The sequence below is a fragment of the Eptesicus fuscus genome, chromosome 17, assembly GCF_027574615.1.
Source record: "Eptesicus fuscus isolate TK198812 chromosome 17, DD_ASM_mEF_20220401, whole genome shotgun sequence".
Lineage (NCBI taxonomy): Eukaryota > Metazoa > Chordata > Mammalia > Chiroptera > Vespertilionidae > Eptesicus > Eptesicus fuscus.
In genome coordinates, this window is record NC_072489.1 from 15,737,739 (window position 1) to 15,760,607 (window position 22,869).

The window sequence follows — 22,869 nt, forward strand, 5'->3', positions numbered from 1 at the left end:
TTAAGGGCATTAAAGAACTTTAAATATTAACTCATTACTTTTATATCATATCAGACTAGACAAATTACACTAAAATAGTCACAGATTTGTAGCACAGTAACTGAAACAATCAAATAAATAAAAAAAGATTAATTGAAATACTGAATAATGTGAAAAGGCATTATTGCATAACAAAGGATTATCTCCCTAGCAATTTAAACCATTTCAAATTACAGGGCTTTTTAGCAATCATGGCTGGTAATTTGGGGATGATTTAAAAACCTTTCATCTTTAGAGAGGCAATGTAGTTGGTAAGGGGAGGGAAATGAAGGAATTAAGAGAGAAAGGGTATGTTAGTGAGGATCAGAAGAGAAAAGAGGGAAAGAGAGAGTTAAGTAGAAAGTGAGGGAGATGCAAAGCATATAGTTAAATAGCCTTTGGCTCTTTAAGAATCCTTCCTACAGCACATCTTTACAATATTGCACTGACTTTACAAGCTTCCCTTGTGCTACAGTGAACCTCTCCCTCTCCCTCCCTCTCTCTCTGTCTGATAAGTAAAGTATATCAGAAAGATCCAAAGAAGAAAGTTGAATCCAGGAGGTAAGCAGCAATCTGATGATGCCATCGACCTGTCTTAACTGAAATTTCGTTATCTTCAGCAGATAATATAAATATGCCAGAATTTTATAAGAGTGCCATAGTTTTTATTTTTATTTCTTTGGAGGGGTTATGTATCATCTCTGGAAACAGATTCTTGTCTATATTACAGACTTCTCTTACTGCTTATAGCAAAGAAAGAGAAAATGGAAAGGACTACTATATGAACAGTATCAGGAAGGTGATGTCCATTTTTCAATGAAAGAAACAAGGCACTTTTTAAAAAAGAGGAATTACCATTTCAGACAGAGCCCTATCCCCCACATTCACGTTGGGAACATCTTCATACTGTGATCAGTAGGGAACTCGCCTCGCCACCACTGGTTGCTGGTGGGCGTGGGCTTCTTGCAATGTCCCGAGAAAAAGAATTTTCTGACACTTGCACGGGAGGATCAGTTACTGTAGAAAGCTTTATTTCTATGGAATTAAACCCCTGAGTTCCCAAGGTCCCATTTCCCTCTGTCCCACCATGGAGGAAGTGTAGCTGTGATTTCAGAAGGACTAGAATTAAAGTTATTGCCAAGAGTTTTTGCTCTGTGTTGCGGCACAGTCCAACCCAGGATCAGGCTAATTTAGTTTGTGTTCCCAGTCTCAGTCCATCAGTCTATTGTGGGTGGGGTCCATGAGGCAGTTTGCATGGGTCTATGAGGCAGCTTGCATTGGCCCACCCCCTCTGGACAATGATCTCTGTTCCAAGGTTTGACTGACAGGCAACTTCCGTTACCCCAACTTCACTGTCCAAGCACCCATCTCCCCTTTGTTCAGTCCCTTCCCCCATTAATCTGCAGGGAATGGAGCTGGGGAGTGTGGAATTGCAGCTTCCTGTTGAAGCTGCCCAAATGACCATGCTTATAATGTCTGGCCTCCTCTTTTGCCCCTTTCCTATTATTAATAACTAGAGGCCCGGTGCACAAAATTTGTGCATGGGGGGGAGGGGGGTCCCTCAGCCCAGCCTGCACCCTTTCGCAGTCCAAGACCCCTCGCTCCTTACCGCCCACCTGCTCACTTGCTCCTTACCGCTCAGCTCACTGCTCCTTAGTGCTGCCATGGAGACAGGAGAGGCTCTCGCCATTGCCACTGGGCTCACCAACCATGAGCCCAGCTTCTGGCTGAGCGGCATTCCCCCTGTAGGAGCGCACTGACCACCAGGGGGCAGCTACTGCGTTGAGCGTCTGCCCCCTAGAGATCAATGTGCATCATAGCGACTGGTAGTTCTGGTCGTTCCACTGTACTAGTTGCTTAGGCTTTTAGTATATAGATTAGCTAATTACAAAGGTATCAATACAGTGAAAAAAAAAAAAAAAAGACCATCTCTTCTGGCAGAATATGGATCTAGTGAAAGATCCTAGCTCTCTGAAAATGTTTGGAAATCATGTATCTCAAGGAATTAGGTTTGACAAAAAGATGCAAAAATTCAAAGAATTTCTCTGAGGATAAAATGTGCATAGACTTGAGAAAAAAGTGTTTCCAAAAATTAAATATAATAACTTACAAAGAATAGAAACTCTCCTAACTAAAGAGAGAATATCTGAATTGAAGATATATGTATCTACAGCACTTATCCATATTGGACACATATAATTTAAAGATTTACACAGATTTTCATATTGAAATAGCAAATGATTTCCATTACACAGATGTACAGAAACTGACAAACTACTTCAGATAAGAGTTTATCAATGGTTATGTATAATTAGAAGCATTATCGCTATTTTTAAATTATTAATTTTTATAGTGTCTTTTAAAAAATAATCAATGGCTATTAGAAAGATTAAAATGAATTTAACGGTATACCAGTAAACAACAAATGTCAATTAAGTCTCTCCCCTCCCAGGAAAGCATGTAAAAGAAGAAAAAGCTAATCTATCCCATGTGTTCTTGTAAAAAGATAATTAGGGACCAGCCAGTGTGGCTCAGTGGTTGACCGTCAACCAGGAGGTCATGATTCGATTCCAGGTCAGGGCACATGCCCAGGTTGTGGGCTCCATCCCCAGTAGGGGGCGTGCAGGAGGCAGATAATCAATGATTCTCATCTCTCTCTCTCTCTCTCTCTCCCTCTCCCCCTCCTCTCTGAAATCAATAAAAATATATTAAAAAAAAACATGATTAGGGTTTACATATAAGGAGATAGAGCCATTATTCAGGTTTAGAAAACATGGATTCAAATACCTAAAGTCAATTTTATGTTTCTTTCAAAATGTCCTGATGTTTCAAGTAGCATTCCTGTTTTTAACTATACATCACTGTCCTGAACAACAGCAAAAATGACCACAACAACAAACTGCAGAATTTGTTCATTGTTTTGTAATTCATTCATTGATAAAATAAATATTTTTCAAACAGTTAAAACATCAATCAGGAAGGAACCAGGAATTTCAATATTCCTGGAATGTACTAGAGATTTTTAACATACTGAATCATCTGTAGGGTCAATAGGTTTAAAACTGATTTCCCTGCAAGAAGATGTACAATGTAGGAATATTGCCAGCAAAATGACCAATAAAACTAGAGCAACATATAATCTTTATAAATAGAAATCATCTGTGAGATTCAAAATATTAGGTCCATGAGGGCGAGTTTTATCTAAAACGTATCATTCTTAATCTGTATGAATTAAAAACTGAATTCTTCTACCTAATTTTCAAGCAGTATTTTATTATTTAAATTATCTTAACGTGCATTGTACTGGTGATGTGACGTTTCACTGTGGAATTAAGTGGTAACTCTAGACAAAGCAGTTATTATCATGAGATAATTGACCTTATTTGAGAGTTAAGCATCCTGAAGCAAAGTTGAGTGTACTTAATCCTGGCAGGTTAATTATCTAGCGATTATGGAACCTTGAAATGTATTACTCTTAAGAACCATTTGCAAGAACCATTTGCAAGATGATGCTATTCAAAAAACTTAATTTAATAAAAATGAAAAACAAGAAGAATAACCAAGTTCTTTAGTCATGTATTGCCAGGTAATGACTACAAAGCAGCTTGCATTAGCAGGCATCAATGGATATAATTACCTGTATGTATAATGTCCTTTATTAAGCTGATTACATGTGAGTCTAGCTAAAAAATGGTTGTGGCTGAATGAAGTGTTGTAAACGTTGAAGATGTCAGAAACAAATTAAAAATAAAATGTAACATCTAAATAATTTATACACTGAAGTAGTTTCAAAACAACCTTAACAAGCCAAGCAATAAATTCAGATGTGCAGTTTAAAAGTACAAAATGCAATGTAATAAGTTACCAAGAATATTTAATTGGGGCAACATATAATTATGTTTCTATGCATTTCTACATTTCAGTTAAAAGTAAATCCTGGCCAGTGTGGCTTAGTGGTAGAGCGTTGGCCAGTGCACCAAAGTGTCGCAAGGTTATGTACCTGGGTTGCAGGTTCCATCCCTTGCCCCAGTGGCGCACATGCATGAAGCAACAATCTATGTGTCTCTCACATCAGTGTTTCTTTCTCTCTCACTCCCCCTCCTTCCCTTTCACTCTCTCTAAAAATCAATGGAAAATATATCCACGAGTGAGGGTTAACAACAACAACAAAAGTAAACCACACAGGTAAAAATCACAATGAGATGCTACTTCACTCCCATTAGGATAGCTATTATATGGAAAAGGAAAATAACAAGTGTTAGCAAGGATGTAGAGAAACTGGAACTCTCCTTCACTGCCAGAAGAAATGTAAAATGGTTAAGCTGCTGTGGAAAACAATTTGGTGGTTGCTCAAAAAGTTAATCATAGAATTATTATCATATGTTCCAGTGATTCTGAGAGAGTATAGGAACTTTAACCTGAGAATGGAAAAATACCAGGTAGCCAGAAAGCCAAGTTAAGACCAGGTGGCCAGAAGATGTCAAAACCACTGTTCCACATGCATAGATGATCAAGGTTTGGCCACTATACGACCTGACTGGAGTGGCGGTAATAAGCAACACCAACATTTTGCCCCCATAGCTTAGGCAAAATATTTGTCAAGCAACCTGACAGGAGAGAGAAGTAACCCTACCCTGACATGGAAAATTCCACTCCCTGAACCCTTCACAAGCCCACTTTTGTGTGTGCAAACCTTCCTTTTTGCACAAGCCTATCTTTTCACGCGAGCTCGCTTTGTCCCCAGCATATAAAAGCAGCCAGGCAGAGCCAGCCCTGGAGCCAGTTCAGAGTATCTTCCTTTCCTCTGTGCTGTCTCCCTTGTGCTCCAGCATAAGTTTAATAAAATCTGTCTCGAAACTTCTCGATTTCTATCTTGGGGAACCCAAGAACTCCAATGCTGGTAACAATTCCACTTGTAAGTATATACCCCAAAGTTCTGAAGGCAGGGATTCAAACAATACTTGCACATCAGTGTTCATAGCAGCATTATTCACAAAAGCCAAAAAGTGGAAACAAACTGAGTATCTATCAACAGATGAATGGATAAACAGTGAAATTCTGATATATGCTATAATATGGATGAACCTTGAAAACATTATGTCAAGTGAAATAAGCCAGACACAGACAACTATTGTATGATACTACTTATATGAGGTACCTACAATAGGCAAATTTAGAGAGACAGACAAAAAAATAGTGGTAATCAGGAACACCGTGAGGTTGGGGAATGGGAAATTATTGTTGAACTAGAGGCCTGGTGCATGAAATTTGGCATGGGTAGGGTCCCTAGGCTTGGCCGGCAATCAGGGCCGTTCGGGACCTTCCTTCCTCTGGCTGCCAGCTGTCAGCTGGGCCCTTCCTTTGTTCTGCACTGTCCCCTGGTGGTCAGTGCACGTCATAGTGAGCAGTCGAACTCCCGGTTGGTCGAACTCCCGAGGAGACAATTTGCATATTAGCCTCTTATTATATAGGAGGCCCGATGCACGAAATTTGTGCAAGGGGCTCGGCCCTCACAGCTGTGGTGGCTTGCCTTGGCCCAAGGCAACCGTGGCGGCTGCCTCAGGCCTCGCAGCCCTGGCTTCATCCGGAAGGACACTGGGTCTAATTAGCATATTACACTTTTATTATTATAGATATATACAGAGCTTCTGTTTGGAATGATGAAAAGATTCTGGAAATGGATAATGGTGATGGTTGTAAAACATTGTAAGTATGGTTAATGCCACTGAATGATACACTTAAGAGTGGTAAATTTTATGTCATGTATTTTTTTTTACCAGAATTAAGAAAAGAAAAAAGTAAATCACATCATTTAATAATTTGTTTTTATCACACTAATGCAGGAATGATATTCCTGTGGAAATGATATTCTATTTTATCTTAGGATGTGCCCCACCAAATATTTTCCAATATTCTTTAGAAAAGAATATCCTTTATCCTGGGCAAATCAGTGAAAAAAAAAAAAATAGTGGGAGTGAGAGATGGGAAAAATCTAGCTTGAAAGGCATTATAGTTGAGTCTCTAATACTAACAATGAAAAAAATATCTAAAATTAATGTTAGGCCATACATTATTGTAGGCTTCAGAACAAGGGTTTTGTTAATTTATAATAAAATTGGTTAGTTTTACTGAGTAATGCAATAGGTGAGAAAATGAATTTTTGTTTTTAATCATTTTTAAACTATAAGAAAAAATTTGAAAGATCATATAGTATTTTTACACAAATCCCTCACTTTACATATGAGGAAACTGAAGGAACAGTAACAGGCTAATAAATCAGCAAACTGATTAAATTAAGGGAAAACGTCTAAACATTTATTAATATGTAAAGATATATCATCTGCTAATATTTAAAGCAAGTTCAAGACTTTTAGTTTGTGTCTTTCTTGTAGAATCAAATCCATAATTCATAGTTTATGAATTCCAGTTTCAGTAGAATAAAAACTTAAAGACATGAAGCCCTCCATGAGTGTAGACAGTTATAGCTTTTTTCTTCCTTTAATCTTTTATACTTTTTATACTCACATTTAATTCAAGAGCAACTTAAAAAAAAAAGCGCAATATGAATTTATTGAGTTTTGTTCCCAAACTTAATTTTCTAAACTAATTTTCATTCTATTTGCACTCACATTTTATCAGATTACATAATACTTAAGTAATTACATAAGGAAGACAGATTGCATAAAAAGGCTTAGGAACAAATCAATTGACTCTTGATAAACAATTTTATTGGAAGAAAAGTAAGGTGGTTATATACCAGAGAATAACCTAGTAGCAACGAGTTTTCCTTCACTCACTTGGCCCCACCTGTTATATTTGGGCGGGACTCTAAATCTGTGCTCTCTCTCTATGTAGCTGTTTCCTATCTGGTACTCTAACTTCCAAATCTGGCTGTTTAGCTGTTAGATTTTTTAAACTGCAAGTTATGTCTTCAATTCCAAAGAGATACCCAAAAAGGTTCCCCTCTATGTGGTATGGCCTGGAAATTCGCTCTAAGCAGTAAGATAGGGTAATCATAGTGCTCACCTCATTTCTTTCTTTCTTCTTTTTTTTTTTTAAATATATTTTATTGATTTTTTACATCGATGAGAGAGAAACATCGATCAGCCGCCTCCTGCACACTCCCTACTGGGTATGTGCCTGCAACCAAGGTACATGCCCTTGACTGGAACCGAACCCGGGACCCTTGAGTCCGCAGGCCGACACTCTATCCACTGAGCCAAACCGGTTAGGGAGTATTTATTTCTTGTCTCACATTACCTGTCCTTCATTATCTGTAAAGAGAGCGCCTTGGCAGAAAGGCATTTTAAAAAATATTAAGGTTATCAAAAGAGTTTTAAAGCATCATTACTAATTTATGACCCTCTACAAAAAGGAAGGTGGCAACAGGTAGAAAATAAGCCACCCTCGCCAGTGTGGCTCAGTGGATAGAGCATCAGCCCATGCACCAAAGGGTCGCAGGTTTGATTCCCGTCAAGGGCACATACCTGGGTTGTAGGTTTGATCCTTGGTCCTGGTTGGGGTGAGTGTGGGAGGCAACCAAATGATGTGTCTCTCTCACATAGATGTTTCTCTCTCCCCCCCATCCCTCTCACTTCCACTCTCTCTAAAAAAAAAAAAAAAAAATCAATGAAAAAAATATCCTCTGGTGAGGATTAAAAAAAGAGAAAATAACAGCCAACTATTTGGTTTTAGCTAAATATTGACATTTTGAAAATTTATATGAAGCACAATGGATTTGATTTGGAGGGGGGGGGCGGATTGGGGAGAGGTGAGAAAGACGAAACAATCCTATATGTAATCCCTGATAAATAGACTTTACACTTCATTGCATTTTAGAAATAAAATGTTCCTTTTTTCCCAGGAGAACTGAGGATAGTTCATTATTACTAAAGTATTCAAGGAGAAGAATGATTAGAGATGAGGTTAAAGCTCACAATACTATACTTGCTTTTTATAAGAAAATATAGTAACATTTTTATTTATCCTTATTAAATATCATCACTCTACAGATATTTCCAGTCTATTAAAAATTTTAAGTCTCATTTTGACATTTAACCTACCTGATATTTGTTAAAGTGGTACATTATTTGCATTCTCTGAATCTGCACTATCTGTAAATACAACTTTATCCAAATGAAAGCTCTGGGTAAACCTTGAGGCATATTATTAAAAATCTATTTATCAGCAGGCTTTCTGAAACTGGTTCAACAAAATACCAAATATATCTAATTGCCCTATATCCAATATTTATTATTCTATAATCCATATTATGACAGACTGTCTCAAATATATTATACACCCACTGTTTATTGGTCTGCCAAAATAATCACTATCTACCTGTTGCAATGAATTCATATGAATACTAATCACACCAAAATTAAACATACATGACTTGTAGCCATGTAGCAGCTTATAATTTTACCACTTGCTCTTCTGGGTAGGGAAAAATGAGTTCTAACATATCTATACTAAGTTCCAGTCAAACTTCAACTTTCCTAGTTTGTAGAATCAATCATCTTTTTAATGTGGTAAAATATATATATAATTTTACCATTTTAAGTATTAAATTCAGTACATAAAGTACATTTACAGTGTTGTGCAACCATCACTACTATCCATTTCCAGAACTTTTGTCATCCTCTTTACCCCAGTACCTAGAAACTATTATTCTACCGTTTGTCTGTATGAATTTGACTATTCTAGGTACCACTTATAAGTAGAATCGCCATAGGAAAATCCAATAGTTGTTTATGGCTTATTTCACTTACTGTTTTCAAGGTTTGTTCACGCTGTAACATGTATTGTAATTACATTCCTTTTTAAGGCTAAATAATATATTCCATTGTATGTACAGTGACTCTTGACAACATGGGAGTTAGGGGCACCAGTCACCCATGCAGTTGAAAATAAAATCTTTGTGTAACTTCTGACTTCCCCAAAACTTAACTACTAATAGCCTATTGTTGACCAGAAGCTTTACGGATAACATAAACAGTTGATTAACACATATTTTGTATATTATGTCTTATATACTGCATTCTTACAATCAATGAAGCTAGAGAAAAGAAAATGCTATTGAGAAAATCATAAGAAAGACAAAATACATTTGCAGCACTGTTCATATTTATTGAAAAAAACCTGTATATAATTGGACCTGCACAGTTCAAACCTATGTTGTTCCAGAATCAACTGTATATACCAAATATTGTTTATTCCTCTAACGAGGAACAACATTTGGATTGTTTCTAACTTTTGGCTATTGTGAATAATGCTGCCATAAACATTGGTGTGCAAGTATTTGAACCCCTGCTTTCAGGTATTTGGGGTATAAAGTAGAAGTGGACTTGCTAGATCATATGGAATAAATCTATGTTTAACTTTTTGAGGAACCACTAAATGGTTTTCCACAGCAACTGCAGCCTTTCAATTCCCACCATCAATGCATGAGGGTTCTAATTTCTACACATCCTGCCAACATTTATCTTTCCATATTTTTTATATTAGTCATCCTCCTGGGTGCCAAGTGGTATCTTATTGTTGCTTTCATATACATATCTCTAATGATTAGTGATGGTGAGCATCTTTTATGTGCTTTATAGATATCTTCTTTGGAGAAATATTTACTAAGTTCTTTAATCATTTTTGAATTGGGTTGATTGTTTTCTTGTTGTTAAGATGTATTATTTATAAATCTTTCCTTCCATTCCATGGATTGTCTTTTTCACTTTCTTGAAAGTGTCCTTTGCCCAGCTGGTGTGGCTCAGTGGTTCAGCATTATCACCTATGAACTAGGAGGTCATGGTCAGGACAAATGCCTGGGTTGTGGGTTCAATCCCCAGTAGGGTGCATGCAGAAGGCAGCCGATGAATGATTCTTTCTCACCATTGATGTTTTTCTCTTTTTCTCTCCCTCTCCCTTCCCTTCTGAAATAAATAAAAATATATAGACATAAAAAGAAAAGTGTCCTCTAATGCACAAACATTTTAATTTTGATGAAGACCAATTACTTTTTCTGTTGTTGCCTGTGCATTTGGAGTCATTTTTTTTTAAAAGTGAAGACCATTTTTATATCATCAGCATTTTCTGCAAACCTAAACATTTTGGGGCTTCTATTCTTTTGTATTCTCGTATATCTCTGTCAAACTTTTAGCATTGTTTCCTGGTTCTAGAAATGCTTTCTATCTTTTCTTTTTTTTTTTAACCTATGTTTAATAAATGGAAGCTCTTATTAAAGTTTTATGTGTGCTCTGTAATGTTTTCTTAAGGCTCCTCCCATTTTCTTCCTAATTAAGGTCATTTGAGATTATAAAGTCAGAGTTGAATTTTTGATGGTTTCAATCCTCTCAAGTTGTCTTTACATCTGAAGTCTGATTCTTTGGAATCATATTTATCTTTTTAAAAGGTTTTTACAAGTTTGTCTTCTTAAAGTCTAGAGCATCTATTTAAGTATTGCCAGTTTGATCTTTTCTGACTATAAAGAACTCAGAGCATGCCCTACCTGGTCTGGCTCAGTGGATATAGCGTCGGCCTGCAGACCAAAGGGTCCCAGGTTCAATTCCAGTCAAGGGCACATGCCCGGGGTTGCCAGCTCGATCCCCAAGAGGGGGCGTGCAGGAGGCAGCCAATCAATGATTCTTTCTCATCATTGATGTTTCTCTCTCTTCCTCTCTCTTTCTCTCTGAAATCAATAAAATAAAATAGAACCCAGAACATCAATTACTCCCCAAATTCTCAGACTACCATATTGATGACCAAATCTTTCATGTTATTTAAAGGGCTAGGGTAGCGCTTTTCCTAGTTACTTCCTGTACCCTTCAGAAAATAAAACTGGCAATAAGGAAAATCTAAATGATAGATTTTAGTCAAATGAGACTTCTAGCAGATACCTAGGAATTCAAGGCTTTTACCACTTTTTGCCATTATGTTACTTTGTAAATCATCAACAGTGTAGCATTTCCTTTGACTTGTTAGTGCTTTTAAAGATATTCATACCATATTCTTACTAGAAATCACCCAGGTTGATTTCATAAATTATTTCCAGGTTAAATTTGATGTTATTCTAGGAAGACAATACAGTTATCTCATTTAGATACAAAATCAGTGAATACAACCAAACTATGTTAGAACCATGGAATTAGAATCAGAATAGACTTCTGGTATAATTAATAGAACACATTTCCTTTACATATGAAGACCCCAAGATTCATGAAATTTAAGTAATACTGCCCAGGTCACATGAAGATACCCTAAGGTTCTCTTTTTTCCCTATTTCTTGGATATTTATTTATTTATTTTTAAATTTATTGATTAAGGTATTACATATTTGTCCTCATCTCCCCATTACCTTCCCAAACCACCCCCCACTCATGTCCCCACCCCCCTGCAGTATTTCTTGGATTTTAAAAGTATACAGGTTAGACAAAAGCTCTAAATCTAAATGAGCAAAAATATATATATATATATATTTTCCACTCATTTAGAATTAACGTATATTCTTGGTAAAAAGAAAAGGCTGCAAAAGTTCAAATACAAATCCATTCATCACCATCAAATATAACATACAAATATTAGCAAAAATGATACTATCAATAAAGAGATTTAATACAAATTATAACATACAAACATTTACTCATAATTTATTGAGTTAGATTCACACTTTGAAGAGCTACTTAATTTCATGAGACATTTATTTTAAACTAGATGTCTCTTACCTTAATCCATGAAAATTTCAGAGGAAAACATTATTTTACTTGTCAGAAAACAAATTAGTTTATGTCAAGGGCTCAGGATGGGGAGAAGGGTTGACTAAAAGGGTTAGTGATGAAAGTGGTTTTTATCTTGACTGTGGTCATGGTTTCAAGTCAGGTTTATGTGTATTTGCAAAAGCTCATAGAAATGTATGGTAAAAAGAGTGAATTTTACTATATGTAAATTATAAACTTCAATAACCTACCCCTTTAAAAACAATTTTTTTTTTTACTATTTAAAAAATTAACATATACTGAAAGAAATACTGGAAATACTGAATTAGTGTAACAAAATTAGGCAGTTCTATTGTATAATTCTCAAATATATGTATGTAAATGTTTTGGTTTTTATTTATATAATTTCTAAACTAATACACAAACTAGAAACCAAAAACACAGGCACTTAAAAAAAAAAAAAAGAGTAACTCACTGTCTCATTTCCAAAAAGTATGTCAACATAAGGCATAACTTTCATCAATGATTCCTTGTAGAATTGACTAATAAATGGTGCAGACAGGTTCAAAGTGAAAATTCTGTTGTTCGCAGAAGCATGCTGAGCCACTTTTAACACCGACTCCGGTGAAACGGTAAGAAAAAAGCCCTGGGTAAAAAAAAAAAAAGAAGGAAACATTAGAAATGCAATCTCCCGAGTCACTCTCACTCAGTGAGAATTAAAAAAAAACCTATACAAAATACAATATATAATACACACTTTAAAGTCCAATATATAAAAAAGCCAGGGGCTGCCACGAACGAAACAACCGGACAGACGACTGAACAGCAGGCTGCGTGGGGAGACCAGGCCAGCAGGGGGGTTAGTGAGGACAACCAAACGACTGAACAGCAGGCTGTGTGGGGCAACCAGGCTGGCAGGGGAGCATTTGGGGGCGACCAGGCCAGTGGGGGGTGGGGAGCAGTTGGGGGCAACCAGGCTGGCTGGTACTGGGGGCAGTTGGGGGTGACAAGGCCAGTGGGGGGGCAGTTGGGGGCGACCAGGTCAGCAGGGGGGGGGCAGTGAGGGGCGACCAGGCCATTGGGGGGGGCAGTTAAGCGTTACCAGGTCAGCAGGGGGGGCAGTTAGGGGCAACCAGGCCGACAGAGGGGGGCAGTTGGGGGCAACCAGGCCAGCAGAGGGGCAGTTGGGGGTGACCAGGCTGGCAGGAGGGGCAGTAAGGGGCGACCAGGCTGGCGGGGGTTGGGGGGAGGGCAGTTAGGGTCGACCAGGAAGGCAGGCAGGCAGGCGAGCAGTTAGGAGCCAGCAGTCCCGGATTATGAGAGGGATGTCCAACTACCGATTTAGGCCCGATCCCTGAGATCGGACCTAAACTGGCAGTCGACATCCCCCGAGGGGTCCCGGATTGGAGAGGGTGTTGGCTGGGCTGAGGGGACTCCTCCCCCCCCCCCCCCCCCGCGTGCACAAATATCGTGCACTGGGCCTTTAGTACAATTATAAAAGGCAAGGCAGAAAACAGCAGCATTTGATCAGGAGAAAAGTTTATCATATGAGTACTATATGTTTGATATGTGCCATTATGTCAGAGTATAACATTACTTATTTCATATTAGATTTGTATACTCAACACTAAAAGAATTCCGGGAAAAAAAAAAGAATTCTGGAAATCTACATAAGAAAAAATATTTGAAAGGTCTCATTCAAGACAATAATTACATTTAAATCAGAGAAATAGTAATGAAGGCAGATTGGATCCCTCAAGCTTCTGAGAGATACTTCATATTCTTGTAAAAGTAACATGATATTTATTTAAAAATTAAATTAGTTTACTAAGATCATAGTTTGTTACCTTATGAATATCTAAACTGATTTTTTAAAGGAAGATCTGAATTTTAAAAAATTTTAATTAAAATTTCATGTCCGGAAAGCTATATTTTAAAATGCTATATATCTATGTATGACACATTAGTAAAAGTGTTTAAAATATATCTATGCATTTTAGATGAAGAAAGCATAAGCAAAGGCATGGATGCTTATAGGAAATTGGTTTGAATGGGGAACAAGTGCGTGGAAGAATAAATAACGGGCAATAGATGATAAAGCTGGATAGGCCAGCAAGGTGAACAGCACAAAGGGCCTGGAGGGGCAGATTATGAGTCTGTTAGGTGGGGTGGGAAAGGATCATAAAGTTTCCCTTGAAAAAATGGAATAACAAACTTGTAAGAAAACTTAAAGAAATGTTAATGCGGACAGCAACAATTTAACAACAGTCAATCAAAGCTACATTTAGTTCTGCAAAAGGTAGTCATCCTGGGAATATTCTGGACTTCCAACTGTTTAAGATGTAAGGGACAAAGGAAAAGCCAGAAGATGACTGAGATTTTGAATATGGTTCTACCATTAATAGAAATAAAAACGTCCAGAATAAGACCTGGCTTAGATGGAAATAGTGTTTAGTTGTATTTATACTCTTTTTTGTGGTGTTAAGAAACGCCCTAATATATGAGAAAGTTGGACTCAGGAGAAAGGCTCTGGAAGAAGGTGATAGTAAAAGCGGGTTGTAATTACCAAGAAAGAGAATGGAGAAAAAGAAGAGGACAAAGGACAGAATGAAGAACAAAAAATAGGGGATAGAAGAAAGAAAATAGTAAAGGAGAGAACAAGAGGACAGTACAGGGAGAAAAATGAGGATAGTAAAAGTGATGAAAGAGAAATCGAACAAGGGAAACTTCTAGAAGAGAGTTAAAGATACGCAATGCTATTAATGGGTACAGAAAGCAAGGACTGAGCAAAAGCCACAGGATTTGATGGTTGGGAGAATGTACTTATGCTATGAAGGAAAAAAGAGATACTTGTTAAAGAAGGAATGAGAAAGTAAAGAGTAAGGATTATAAATTATTTTGGGAGATTTATTGGTGAATAATATAAAATCACCTGAAATTTACTGAATTCTTGTGTTCCAAATACTATACTAAAATCTTTATGCATATTAACTCAGTTATTATCATTTTTTTCCTTACATCAAATCCACAAGGTGGATACTATTACTATTCTCATCTTATGAATAAAGAAGGCAAGATAGGAAAGTTAAGAAATGTCCCTCAGGCCATAGTTTATATGTGATGAAGCTTGGTTGGATTCAAATGACTGCAAAGATAATGCTCCTAGTATGAACAGACAATAGAGAAGAAAAGAGCAGAAATATATTTTTAGTGGGGGTAGAGGGTGGGAGAGTTGTTTTTATAAAATAAACAAAATAAAGTTTGAGCATTTTTGCTCTTCAATGAAAAGGACCTAATGGAGAAAAACAATGAAGAAGCAAGAAAGGGAGAATAATTAGAGCAAGAAACCAGAGGAAGTGAGGGCAATGGGAACCAGAAGGGGAGAAGAGCAGCTTATAAATTGAAGAGTAACCTAGAAAATGTGAAGGAAACTTATTTTAAAAATTACCAACAAAGCTATTGAAATATTCATTTACAACCAAGGGACCAAGCTCTTCTATCATGCCAACTTTAGAAAGTTTAAATAGGAAAAAAAAAGATGTTTTTCTTTTTTGTATTTTATTTTTAAAATCTTTATTGTTGAACGTATTACATGAGTCCTCCTTTTGCTCCCATTAACCTCTTCCAGTCTGCTTCCGTCCCCCTTCTCCCAGGCCCTCACCACCCCATTGTCTGTGTCCACAGGTTATGCATATATGCATACAAGTTCATTGACCCACCCTCCCCTGCCTTCCCTCTGAGGTTCAACAGTCTGTTCATGCTTCTATGTCTCTGGGTCTATTTCTGACCATCAGTTTATTTGGTTCAATAGATTCCACATATGAGTGAGATCATATGATATTTTTCTCTCTGACTGGCTTATTTCGCTCAGCATAATACTCTCCAGGGCAATCCATGCTGTTGCAAATGGTAAGAGTTCTTTCTTTTTTATTGCCGTGTAGTATTCCATTGTGTAAATGTACCATAGTTTTTTATCCACTCATCTGCTGCTGGGCACTTAAGCTGTTTCCAAGTCTTAGCTACTGTAAATTACACTGCTATGAATATAGGGGTGCATACATTCTTTCTGATGAGTGTTTCAGGTTTCTTAGGATATATTCATAGAAATGAGATCACTGGATCAAATGGCAGTTCCATTTTTAATTTTTTGAGGAAACTCCATACTGTTTTCCACAGTGGATGCATCAGTCTGCATTCCCACCAGCAGTGTACTAGGGTTCCCTTTTCTCCACAACCTCGCCAACACTTGTCATTTGTTGATTTGTTGATGAAAGCCATTTTGACAGGTGTGAGGTGATATCTCATTGTCATTTTGATCTGCATCTCTCAGATGATTAGTGAATTTGAGCATTTTTTCATATGTCTCTTGGCTTCTGTATGTTCACTTTGGAGAAGTATCAATTTAGGTCCTTTGCTCGTTTTTTAAATTGGACTGTCTTCCTTTTGTTAAGTTGTATGAGTTCCCTATATTTTTTTGAGATTAACCTCTTATTGGATCAATCATTGGCAAATATGTTCTCCCATGTAGTGGGCTCTCTTGTCATTTTGTTGATGTGTTGTTGTTTTTTTGTGTGTGTTTTTTTCTGGCAGTGCAGAGGCTTTTTATTTTAATGCAGTCTCATTTGTTTATATTCGCCTTAGTTTCCATTGTCCTAGGAGAAGTATCAGTAAACATGTTGATATGAGAGATGTCTGAGATTTTTCTTCTAGGACTTTTATGGTTTCACATCTTATGTTAAGTCTTTTATCCATTTTGAGTTTATTCTTGTGAATGGTGTAAGTTGGTGGTCTAGTTTCATTTTTTTGCCTGTACCTGTCCAATTTTCCCAACACCATTCATTGAGGAGACTGTCTCTGCTCCAATGTATGCTCTTGCCTCCTTTGTCAAATATTAATTGAGCATAGTGACTTGAGTTGATTTCATGGTTCTCTGTTCTGTTCCACTGGTCTATATGCATGTTCTTGTGCCAGTACCAGGTTGTTTTGAGCACAGTGGCTTTGTAGTATAACTTGGTATCTGGTATTGTGATTCCTCCAACTTTGTTTTTCTTTCTCAAGATTGCTGCAGCTATTGGGGGGTCTTTTTTTAAAATTCCATATACATTTTTGGAGTGTTTGTTCTAGGTCTGTGAACTATGCCATTGGTATTTTAATAGGGATTGCATTGAATCTGTAGATTGCTTTGGGTAATATGGACATTTTAATGATGTTGATTCTATCAACCCATGAACATGGCACATTCTTCCACTTGTTTATATCTTCCTCTATCTCTTTTTTCAAGATCATGTAGTTTTCAGAGTACAGGTCTTTTACTGCCTTGGTTAAGTTTATTCCTAGGTATCTTAATTTTTTTGTTGCATTGGAAAATGGTTTTTTGTTTTTTTTAAAGTTTCTCTTTCTGAGAGTACACTATTGGTGTATAAAAAGGCTATGGATTTTTGGGTGTTAATTTTGTATCCTGCTACATTTACAAATTCATTTATTAAGACTACTAGTTTTTTTGATAGAATCTTTAGGGTTTTCCATGTCATCTGAGAATAATGAGAGTTTACTTCTTCCTTCCCAATTTGGATGCCTTTTATTCCTTCTTCTTGTCTGATTGCTATGGCCAGGACTTCCAGAACTATGTTGAACAAGAGTGGTGAAAGAGGGCATCTCTGAATTGTCCGTTCTTAGTGGAAATGGTTTTAAATTTTGTCCATTGAGTGTGATGTTGGCTATAGGTTTGTCATACATGGCCTTTATTATGTTGAGATTTGATCCCTCTATTCCCCCTTTGCTGAGAATTTTTATCAAAAAAGCGTGTTGGATTTTGTCAAATGCTTTTTTCTGCATTGATATGATCATGTGATTTTTGTCTTACAATCTATTTATGTGCTGTATCACATTTATTGATTTGTAAATATTGTATCCCTGGGATAAATCCCACTTGGTCATGATGTTTGATCTTTTTAATGTATTGCTGGATCTGATTTGCTCAAATTTTGTTGAGGAATTTAGCATCTATGTTCATCGGGGATACTGGCTGTAGTTCTCTTTCTTTGTCATGTCTTTATCTGGTTTTGGAATTAGGGTAATGCTGGCCTCATAGAAAGAGTTTGAAAGTGTTCCTTCCTCTTAAATTTTTTGGAATAGTTTGAGGAGAATATTCAAGTTCTTCTTTGAATATTTGGTAAAACTCCCCTGTGAATTCATCCGTACCAGGGCTTTTGTTTGCTGGAAGTTTTTTATTTATTTATTTATTTATTTATTTATTTATTTATTTATTTATTTATTTATTTTTTATTCCTGCTTCAATTTCATCAGTAGTTATCAGCCTATTCAGGTTTCCTGATTATTTCTGATTGAGTTTTGAAAGGTTGTATTTTTCTAGTAATATGGGTATATTCCTAAAAAGATGTTTTTCTGTTACTTCCAATTTTAAAACTGAATATTAAATGAATACTAAAAATTAATTTTATTACAGGAATCATGTGTACTGGGATTTATCAATGAAGGGTGTATTGCCCTTATAAATGCTGAGATATTATTATAACGGTCTTTTATTATTTTAGAGTATTGCTATTCAAGTTCTAATAAAATATTTTCCTATTACAATAACACATTTTATTATCATTAAAAAAATACCAATCCATTAATTCTTACCAATATCCAATTGTTCTAAAAGATAACAAGTCTTTGTCTTAGGTAACATTATATTTTAAGTGTTTTCCTCTTACTTTTTAAACCAACTACTATGTCATTTGCAAACTATGAGCACCCAAACTGTTTGCATTGCTATTTCTGTCACTTGGAGAATTAAAAGGAACAGTTTATATAGCATCTTGTCTCCATAGTAATATGTATGTACTTGCTTTTTAGTTTTTCATTTAATGAGGAGAGTTTAAAGTCTCCCTCCCCCCATCTCTTCCCAAACTGCTCCAGCATGAAATACAAACCTCCCAGAGCTAGCTCTCTGCCAGCTGTGGATTAACCACAGACAGCCAGAGAATGGTCTACGTAAATAGTAACCTGGTCAAATAATTAGGCTTCTCACCAACTTCAGACTGAAAATTTGATCTGTGCTAAAATACATCTGATTGTAATTTACGGTACAGAACAGTATGCCCCTGGAGTCTAAATTTGGCCTCATTCCAAATGTGTGCATGTTGTATGCGTATTTTACTTTAAAATGCAACACAAGATTATTGTGATGTGGATAGTATAACTTCCATTTCGTAAATTTTATAAAGAATATACAAAAACTATAAGATTTTAAATGAGGTAACTTCACAATTTAAATTAATTCCATTTTGAATGGTCTCTTGTTTTTCTTTAAGTAAATATTTAGTATTTAAACAATTTCGGATTTGTACTCTGTTAGAGTGCAAAGACTTAAAATTGATGCCAACCATAATTTTTCTTCCCAGATTTATATCCTTTGCTAAGCCACATGTTCCAAACTATAGTATCACTGAAAATAAAAACAGCACCATTATAAAAATTTCCCCCAAGTGTCAGATTTGCAATAAAAATAGGTCAATAGTTTATATGGCTATAGTTTAGAAAAATACTCTTTATAATCAAGAAAATCTTGTGATTTTTAAAGTTAGGAATTTCAGTCTACAGGTTAACCTTGCTACTCTTTGTTCCTATGAGCAACTAAAAGCAGAGTGAATTCTAGCACTTAGAGGTTGAATAATGTTAATCAAAACTGAGAATGAAGCGAGACAATTTTACCCATTGAAATAGAAAACAAAACAAAAAGGCAAGAGTAAGAGGGATGGAGAAAGACTAAGGCAGAGCCGAAGAACCATTTTAGCAGAGCTAGACTAATGCTTAGAAATCTCAAATACATAGATTTGTTATTCAACCACTCTAAGGATTTATCAGGGAGAATGGAAGAAATTAAGCTGTTTAATATACTAAAAGAATAGGAGAGGGATAATCATTTTGCTCTTCACCAGTGTTTACCTTAATTCTGTGTGATCATTTAGGGTTCAATTTAGTTGTCCTTAAGAGCACTAACTCTTTTTTACTATTTCCATTAACAATTATCTGAGGAATAGATGTGTATGTGTGTGTACATAAACACCTACGTAAATTTTAGATATTTATCAGCTTGGAAGTATAAGAATATAAATTCAAAAACAAAATAAAGCTAGTAGAGTAACCATGCCTTAAAATGATCAATTGTGAATACACAGTGATATAGGGGGGAAAAAAAACTTTTGTTTAGAAAAATACTCTAATCAGAATAAAACAGTACAGAAATAGGTAATTATTTTGAAACACGCAGACCAGTGGATTTTAACCTATTTGGGTCTATTTAGACACACATATGCATAAAATTTTACATGCAGTGGCAGTAGGAGTGGGTCAGTAATCCCTTAAGGCTCATCTATAAATAATGGGTAAGCATTGGATTTGACTGAAGGTTAAGAACTTATAATTTGGTTTCTTTCCTTGAGAATACAGAACCACATAAATTCAGTTTGATTAAAGAGTTTTCTTTTTCTTTTTTTAAAAACAAAGACAATCTGTAATAAAACAGAAGTAAATATCAAACTTCTGGAATGGGACTGACTTTCAAGCCTAGGGAGGGACGATTATCTAAAGATTTACTATATAAAAACTAAAACCTTCAGTGGGTTGTCTTCCAGTCCCAAGTGGGAGTGGGGGGAGCAAACAAAAAAACAGGAAAATGACTACAGTAAATATACCAAAGGGTTAAGATCTTTAGCCTATAAAGAACTTTAAAAGTAGATTAAAAATTAAACAAATATTAGGACACCAATAGATAAACCAAAAACATGAAGTATTTCATTAAAAGAGAAAGGAAAATACACAAGTAAATAGACAAATATTCCTCTCTAGCATTTTGAGAAACAACATGGTAGTACTCAATGGTGAAGAAAGGTTCGTGAACTTAATAACTTAATACTACTGGTGGGAGTGCAACTGACATTGCTTTTTCAGAAAATAATTTGAAAATACACATGAGAAACCATAAACAAATTCTGAGAATCTGTCTACCTTAAGGAAATAATCCAAAATATGGGAAAACATACATTCATGAATGTATCAACATACTATTTATTGCACTGAAAATCTGGGAACAATATAAATATTCAATGATAGAAGAATAAATAGTCAAGTAAGGACTGGCATATAAACCTACTCTAAATCTAACTACTGATCATTTAAAATGTGGGTAGTGCTGAAGACCTGAACTTCAAATTTTATTGAACTCTACTTTAAATATAAGGAACCACATGTAGCTAATGAAGCACATACAATGTGGCTAGTATGATTGTGAAACGGAATTTAATTTATTTAAATTTAAAAATGGAAGCAATGCAAAATATTTTTCTTGTTAAACATAATTTTATTTTTTGGTAGGACTACATATCATTTTTTGATCATTGTCAATTTAGTGAGTGAACTGACTATGTTATAAATGTAAGACAGACACAATTTCAAAGACTTAGTATGATTTAAAAAATGTTAAAAACATAATAATTTTATGATTACTTGTTGAAATGAGAAATATTTCAGATATCGTAAGTTAAATAAAATATACTATTAACGTTATTAATTTTACCAGTTTCTTTTTACTTTTTTTTTTCAGGGTACTAGCAAATTTGTAATTGTATACATGGCTTCTATTATATTTCCATTGGCTGCTCAAGAGAATATTTTGAAGATAGTAAAAGTATTAATTATTAAAACTAAGTTGCAGACTAGAAAATATTTATGCTACACAATGTTAAATGAAACCTAAGATATATAAACAGTATGTACAACATATGGTTATAAACTACCGTATTTTCTGGCGTATAAGACGACTGGGCGTATAAGACGACCCCCAACTTTTCCAGTTAAAATATAGCGTTTGGGATATACCCGCCCTATAAGATGACACCCAGCGTATAAGATGACCCCCGACTTTTGAGAAGATTTTCCTGGGTTAAAAAGTCGTCTTATATGCCGGAAAATACGGTACATCAAATCAATAGGAAAAAAATTAGAAGAGAATGAACCAAAAGTAAAAATGGTTAAATTTGAGTTTAAAAATTATGGATAATTTAAATATTTTTTATTTTTCAAATTTTAGTAATGAGGTTCAATTATTCTTCTGATAAAAATGGCTTAAAGGTAAAACTATTTGGTTCACTTAAAGAAATCTCTACACAAATAAGAGATATGCATAAACAGTGAGAAGAAGAGCAGATAAATGGGAGTAAGTCTACATTCTACAAGTAGATAGATGGCTGAAAAAGGAACAAACTAAATATGAGATTATTTACTTTGGTAAATACAAATTACTTTCATAGAAGCAAAAGTGAAAATAAAGAAGAATGTAAGGTAACAAAAAATATTTGGACAACCAGAGAGCCCCACCAAACCTAGACTAGCACTGATGAGGGAGTGCTGAAAGTACCAGATGCCGAGTCTCAAGACATACCACTGTTGTCTGTTCGGAAGAACATAATTAGTCTGTTTTCCATGCCATAATGAAGGTGCTATAGTAACACCACTAAGAGAATGAGGTTGAGAAAATGAATAAATTAGAAGTCAAAAGTAATAAATACACTACCATATAGCATGTAATTCTTCCTCTTAATGGGTCTACATGTTTTGTAAATCTCCCAGAGAATGTAAAATGTATTTTTTTTTTGCAGGAGTGGGAATAAAATATGAATTATGACAAAACATAGTTTTTATTTGCTTGTAAGGAAAATACTGACTTTGACAACCATTAAGATAATGTATAAGTCATTTACAATTACAATGTTATATGATATGTACTACTTCATTTCAATGACAGCAATAGAATCACAAGAAGAAAACCAGAACAAATATACTAGTGATGCTATAATGCTTGTGTCACCACTGATGGAATGTAATGCATCAATGGAATAGAATAATTCACTTAGATCGTCCTTCCTGCCTATGTGGCTGCTTTTGGAAGCATCGATGAAATCACTCATTTCACCTATATTTTAATCTTTTTAAGGACTGAAATACTTGCAATCTTAACTATACCATGAATGTAGAAGTCAGCTTTTCTCCCATCTGAAATAACCCCCGTGAAGCATGTAATAAGAAGCAGCAAGACAAGTGGAAAGAAGGTGGGACACATAGGAGCATATTTATCACAGCT

At 35.6% G+C, this 22,869-nt stretch overlaps 1 protein-coding gene across 4 annotated transcripts in view; it reads right to left on the minus strand.

The window, feature by feature from the left end:
* The window catches only part of ADK (adenosine kinase), a 476,499-nt gene that overhangs the window by 138,310 nt on the left and 315,320 nt on the right, over nt 1-22,869 (minus strand). For 3 of the 4 annotated variants that reach the window (XM_054728736.1, XM_008145357.3, XM_008145356.3), the window contains exon 7: nt 12,199-12,369. The exons of the other annotated variant lie outside the window; for it this stretch is intronic. In XM_054728736.1, coding sequence (XP_054584711.1) covers nt 12,199-12,369 — 171 coding nt within the window. The remainder of the gene's footprint in view (nt 1-12,198; nt 12,370-22,869) is intronic. 4 annotated transcript variants of the gene reach the window in all.